General features: G+C 37.4%; 1 protein-coding gene across 2 annotated transcripts; it reads left to right on the forward strand.

The window, feature by feature from the left end:
• The first annotated feature begins 1,277 nt into the window (after positions 1-1,277).
• On the forward strand, positions 1,278-6,222 carry LOC126627009 (CBS domain-containing protein CBSCBSPB1-like). Of its 2 annotated transcripts, none has more exons than XM_050296424.1 (15): positions 1,278-1,650; positions 1,879-2,061; positions 2,425-2,593; positions 2,738-2,870; positions 2,960-3,130; positions 3,293-3,377; positions 3,465-3,578; positions 3,882-3,948; positions 4,148-4,253; positions 4,346-4,404; positions 4,561-4,670; positions 4,769-4,902; positions 5,221-5,306; positions 5,413-5,502; positions 5,694-6,222. In XM_050296424.1, exons 2-15 carry the CDS (start codon positions 1,925-1,927, stop codon positions 5,877-5,879), a joined length of 1,647 nt encoding a protein of 548 aa, XP_050152381.1. In that variant the 5' UTR covers positions 1,278-1,650; positions 1,879-1,924; the 3' UTR covers positions 5,880-6,222. The 2 variants fall into 2 exon arrangements, with proteins under 2 accessions (XP_050152381.1, XP_050152383.1); XM_050296426.1 differs by having other exon boundaries at positions 3,299-3,377.
• Positions 6,223-6,760: the final 538 nt, after the last annotated feature.

Genomic DNA, 6,760 nt, shown 5'->3' on the forward strand with positions numbered 1-6,760 from the left:
TTGTGAGAACTACTTACGTTTTCGTTCCTTATGCATTACTAAACACGTAATACGTCAAGGCTGAAATAATACATATCCTTGACAAGCGTAGGTTTTTGAATAAAGTATAAGTGTTTTTAAGGCATTTTGACCAAAATAATCTTTGAGATTGGCATAGCTTTTTAGTTTGGTTCATGAGATTTGAAATCGATAAAAGTGGTTCTTAAGTTTGGTCACCGTCAATCATTTTGGTAATTCTGTGAAAAATCTCTACTAAATAAGAATCAAAATGACGAAAATATCCTCAATTTAATAAACAACATGCCAAAATAATTTGACAGAAATTGAGGGTATTTTTGTCATTTTACTCCATATCTAACATATATTTTTCATGGAATGACCAAAGTGATTAACAGTGTATAAACTCAGGAACCACTTCTATCAATTTTAAGTCTCAGGAACTAAATTGAGGAGTTATGTCAATCTCATGAATAATTTTGACTAAAAAAACCTTTTATTACTAAGGATACTACTATTCTATGCTACAAGATGGCATAACGTTTAAACTCGAGATGCAATGGATTGAAAAAGAACACTTATCCGTCATGACAATCCATTACTTACATCAGTACAAAATGTTTATTAAAAAACATATTTCGTGTATTTAAATTGTAAGAGGTTGACAGATAACAACAACCTATTTTTCTTTTTCTTTTAATATAAAAGAGTTATACTAAGCAAGCAACTAACCACAGTCTGGAATTTTTAGTATTACTAGTACCTTAAAACAAATACTATTTATGGGTTGACCTAAGATTTTCTCTCTTATTACAAGTAAGACCAACATTATTATTTAAGCTAGTGATTGTAGACGAATTCCAGACTTGTATTTCACACGGTACGTTCTGGGTTCGATTCATACTGCTGGTGAATCACACGATAGTGATCAAATGAAGTTGAAATGTCTCTACGAGTCTTTCTGACTTTTGAAAAAAATAAACTGCCGTGACAAAACTTTTTAAAGAAAAAATAAATTATTATTTGAGGACGAGTTGACGTTTTTTTCGTAGATTCGAAATACGACAACAAAGAAATACACATTTTGTCACATTTTGCACAAACCCCTTCATGAAATGACCAGGAAACCCTCCCGTTACAGCTGCGATAAGGATAAGGCACATACGGTTCCTCAAATTCCAAGGCTAAATCCGTAAATTACAGCAAACGAATTTTGGAGGGCCTGAAAAAACGCGCCAGCAAAATTGGAGGTAATTGAAAACTTCTGTTAGAATCGTCGACGTGGGAGGTTTCGATTGGCGGGCATCCCATCTTTTTAGGTTTATTGAAACTTTCTCTCTCCCTCTCTCTCCCTCTCTCTGGGTCTCATTCACTCTCGCCGGTCGGTGTATTTTCCCGGAAAATTCCCGATTTTCTGACCAGATTCCCCGACCGCGAGCGTTTCATTTTCCAGGGAAAATTCTCGAAGCACCGCCTCCAATCCCGTTCAATTCGAATCGAGTCGCTCGGTAGTTTCGAATTCCTGGGCTGCGGACCTGGGATAAGATGCGATTCAATCGGATTGTGAATTTTCGTTGAAGTTCGGATTCTGGTTCTGAAACAGTCTTAAACTTCGGAGTATAGAAGAGGAGGAAGAAATTTTTTCTGGGTCCGGTGAGTTTCTGTTTCTGTTTGGTTGCCGAGAAAATCGAAGAAAATTCAATAAAAACGCGTTGAAATCCGAAATTTTTCTCATTTCTTTGTTTGGAGATGTAAAAAACCAGCCTCGGAATCAAAGATTGAGGAACTTTCCATATTGGGGAGGAATAAAATTTGGAAATTAAATTCGTGAATTGCTTTGAATTTTGAACAATAATTTTTGGATAATTAATTTTGCTGCAGGGATTTGAAGAGGGAGAATATAAAAGGTGTTTGATTGAAGGCGACGATGGCTAGTCAAGGCGGTTCTTCGAGAAGAAGTCTGTCATTGACGAATGCATCGTTGCATGACAAGAAGAAACCCTCTGATGCTAGTAACGGAGGCCCTGATTCTGCTCGAAAATCTTTCACGGCTTCTCGTTCCACGTGTGTATCCGATTTTTTATATATGTATATATATATATATATATATATATATATATATTTATGTATGTGTATGTATATGTATAAGTGCATATTCAATGAATGTTGTTATTTTTTTGAAAGAATTGAGCTTTTACATGAATGTGAGTTGCCTGAAAAACCCCATGATTGTGTAATTGTAAAACAGTAAAATTTTTATGGTGGTTGATTACGATGTTCTGATTAGAAGTTGGGAACTGGTAGTTATTGAGATTGAATAAGTTTTTTATGTAGAGGACAGATAATTAATGGGCATGTTCTGTTTGAAGTTTTGTGCATTGGAATGAAAGTGACAATAGTCTCTTCTATGTTTGCATTTTGGGCCAGGGGGCTAACTGGAGAGCGGACTGTGAAACGATTGCGGTTATCAAAGGCTCTGACAGTACCTGAAAATACTAGTGTTCAAGAAGCTTGTCGTCGGATGGCTGCTCGTAGGGTTGATGCTTTGTTGTTAACTGATTCTAATGCGTTGCTCTGTGGAATTCTTACGGACAAGGTATGACCTTGAACTCAGTGTCGCATTTTGCAAGAAAATACCGTTCACAGAAAAACAAAAAACCAGACTTGCTTGTTTATTTTCAAGGATTCTATTAGCACCCATAATGTTTCCTTATGCATGTATTCCTTTATTTGGTTGAAGGATATAGCGACAAGGGTTATTTCTCGTGAGCTTAATCTTGAGGAAACCCTTGTTTCTAAAGTTATGACAAAGAACCCGATATTTGTTCTTTCAGACACTCTTGCTGTTGAGGCCCTTCAGAAAATGGTGCAAGGTTAGTATTAAATGAGAGGCAAATTTACTTCTTGGCATACGTTCTTATTGTGGCTTGCTCTTTCTACATGATGATTTCTGCATTTACAGGGAAATTCAGGCATTTGCCTGTTGTGGAGAATGGAGAGGTCATTGCTTTACTTGATATAGCAAAGTGTTTATATGATGCCATTGCTCGAATGGAAAGAGCAGCTGAAAAGGGAAAGGCTATTGCTGCTGCTGTGGAAGGTGTTGAAAAACATTGGGGAACATCTAGTTCTGGTTGGTAGAGAGTTTAGTGTTTTCTGTTAGAAGTTTATGTCAGAGTCTTTAGATATTTTTGCAGGAATATCTATGTGTTTTATTGGTAGACCTGCGTGATGACGAGTACACAGTTTTCTGAAAAAACAATATTAACTTTATGCTATTTTTTCTTTTCTGGAGATGCAGGTTCCAATACATTTGTTGAGACACTTCGAGAGCGTTTGTTTAGGCCATCTTTGTCGACAATCATTCCAGATAGTACAAAGTAGGTAATATTTTTATGTCTGATGATATATGTGGCCACACACTGATAAAATTTACCAGTTTTGATTTAACAGATGTTTGTCTTCAGGGTCTTAACAGTTTCACCAACAGATACGGTTTTGATGACAACAAAGAAGATGCAGGAAATGCGAGTAAGCTCGGCAATTGTGACGGTTGATAACAAGCCACGAGGAATTCTTACGTGAGTTTATTGCCTTAAGTTTTTTATAGTAAAAAAGTTGCAGTTTACCTTTTTCACAGTAATTCTATCCTTTTTTTTTGGGGTGTGCTATCCACACACCCCTTTTTACTTCTCCCACACCCCTTGTTAATTTCTGTCATTTGATCTTCTTTAATTCATCCGATCCGACAGCAGAAAATTAAAAGGGTGTGAGAGAAGTAAAAAGGGGTGTGTGGATATCACACCCTTTTTTTTTGTCACTGTGATAATCTTATTGTTTTATAGATAAGTGGGATTCTAATCTGTGCTTTTGGTTCTTGTCAGCTCAAAAGATATCTTAATGCGTGTAATATCACAAAACCTTCCTCCGAAGACCACTCTTGTAGAGAAGGTACACGTCTCCATCAGTTTTGAAATATTGTTCTTTGGGCTATCCTAATGAAAACCGCAAATGAATCCCTATGTCATTGTTCTATCAGGCCAGAAGTTGTAACCTCTGCTGATTCCAAGTAGCGCCTCATTTTATGCTTCTATAACTGAGGAATACATATAGTCCAACTATCTTAGCATTCTCTTGATTTGATTAATAGGTCATGACTCCAAACCCAGAATGTGCTACAGTGGATACACCAATTGTTGATGCATTGCATACCATGCATGATGGAAAGTTTTTGCACCTTCCTGTTGTAGACAGAGGTACAATACTGAGAATAAGAGTAATGTTGTTTTGCTTTGTCATGTAACAGAAGACTTTTAGTTTATGATAATTAATGATGACTGGGATGCAGATGGAGCTGTTGTTGCTGTTGTTGATGTAATTCATATCACTCATGCTGCTGTGGCCACTGTAAGTCTAGTCCTTACGTACTGTTAATTATTACAATCTATTTCAATCTTTCTATATATGTATAGGATAACAGGAATATATATATATCTACTGCTGACTCATGCTTTCAGCACTACTTATGAATCTAGTCCTTACATAATATTTGTTGCTAACCAGGTTGGAAATACTGCTGGAGTGAGCAATGAGGCTGCAACCACTATGATGCAAAAGTTTTGGGATTCTGCCATGGCCTTGGGTCCCAATGATGATGATGAGGAGTCTCGGAGGTTATACATCTATATATGCATAAGATGGATAATAAACATGAAAGTTTGAACTCTTTTTGCCGTTTGTATGTACTTATGCATTATAATTGTCATCTCAGTGAAAATTCGTTGAAACTGGCTTCTGAGAGCGCAGAGACAGGGAGATCGCTACCCTTTCCACCATCCAATTTTCCAAATACCTTTGCTTTCAAACTTCAAGATAAGAGGGGTCGAATGCATAGATTCACTTGCAGTATGCTCCTTGTTCCAATTACTCGTCAATTAAGTCACTTAATGGGTGCATGCGTGTGTGTGTGTGCGCGCGCGCGCGCTACTTCTATTCTGCATCTGGAACATTTGCAGGACATGGTTGGCTTATACTGCCAGTCCATTGTTGCGTCCAGTTTACACAAAAGGACTGACCATTTTTAGCTCTAGGTTTTGCCCTCAAATTTCTCCCGAAGCGCCAATCGAGCTTTAATTTAGAAGCATGTAATATTATTGTCAACACTGTTCCTTGGGATAAATTTAGCTCTTAATTGAGTTTTCTCTGTACTTGCTTCCTCTTCAGATATTCAGAGTTTGACAGAACTTATAGCCTCCATCATTCAGAGAATGGGAGATGACATTGACCGCAACAACCTTCCTCAAATTTTGGTATTTCTTAGATTGACTTCATAAAATTTTTTAATCTGTTTTTCAATCCGGCGCTAGAGTTCCCTCATCCTAATCTTATTATTTTAATTGGTGTCGCATTCTATAGTATGAAGATGAAGACCGTGATAAAGTTATATTGGCATCAGATAGTGATCTTATAGCAGCTGTGGATCATGCAAAGCAAGTTGGTTGGAAGGTATGATTTATCTGTCTACAGTTGCTAGATGCTTATAGAGAAGAGAAATATATCGAAGTTTCCAACAGAATTCGGTCTTATTTTTCGGTTATAGATTTTCCTGCACTCTACTTATCCCAACCCGGGACAATAATATACGTTTGTGATTAGGTATTGAGCTCGGTCTGACATTGAAAAGATCAACTCTGCAGGGTTTGAGACTGCATTTGGATTATTCAGGAACACACACTCGCCGCCGAAGGGGTTCAACTACAGGAAATGTGGATTATGCATATGCAGATTCTGCATGGGCATCAGCATACAATGCTGTTGCAGCTGGGGCTGCAGTTGCTGTCGGCTTAGGCGTTTTAGCGTACTTGAAGAGATCCGGTAACTGAGTGATTTAATTTTTTCTGTTTTGAAGCCTAAAGAGATTTTCCTAGAGCAGCAGAAACTCATTGGAATTGGCTGGGAGGGCAAAATTCGTGCTTCGTACGTGCTTTTTATAGAAACTACACGACATATACAAGTGAAATTCACTTCTTTGCTGATCATTGATCGATAACATGCGTGGCGTTGTTATTCCTCCGATGCGTACTCTTGCAGCTTCATGAACTTGTGTAAAGAAAGAACTAAACACTGCCACATGAAATGTACATGTTCTTGGATTTTGGGGGAATCTGGATTCTTGATTTCCTCTTGTCAAAACAGTTCAAAGTGCTATGTTATTGTTGTTGTTAAGAGTGTCGTTTTAGGAACTTTATTTGGATCTATGATTGACCAGTTGATACGTGATGCGAGTTGTGATTGGCGTGTTGATAATAATTTTATGTGATATTTGAGAAGACATTACGTACATAAACTCGTAATCGTACTATGTTTTCCTCATTACTTGTGATATTTGAGAAGACATTACAACGAAAGGTGAATAGGTTCTGCGTTCGACTAACATCTGATTGGATCAGCGTATCATAATCACAAACATGCAAAGCTCCAGTAGAAGGACCATGTCAAAGTGGAAATCAACAGAAACTGTGGTGACCCCTAAGACCATCTCCAACCCTGGGCTAAAAGCCAAATTACCCCCCAAATTACCCCCCCAAACACTCTCCAACCCATGCTAAAATTTTAGGCTAAATGCCAAATGCTATTTCTGGGCCAAATACCCCCCAGCTTTCCCCCCGGGCTAAATGCAAAATGTTTATCGGAATTTAAATTTTTTTAGATTAAAATGTTCATAAAATTAATTTACAATAATCTACATATTTATTTTTTTTTT

Source organism: Malus sylvestris, chromosome 6, assembly GCF_916048215.2.
Source record: "Malus sylvestris chromosome 6, drMalSylv7.2, whole genome shotgun sequence".
Classification (NCBI taxonomy): domain Eukaryota; kingdom Viridiplantae; phylum Streptophyta; class Magnoliopsida; order Rosales; family Rosaceae; genus Malus; species Malus sylvestris.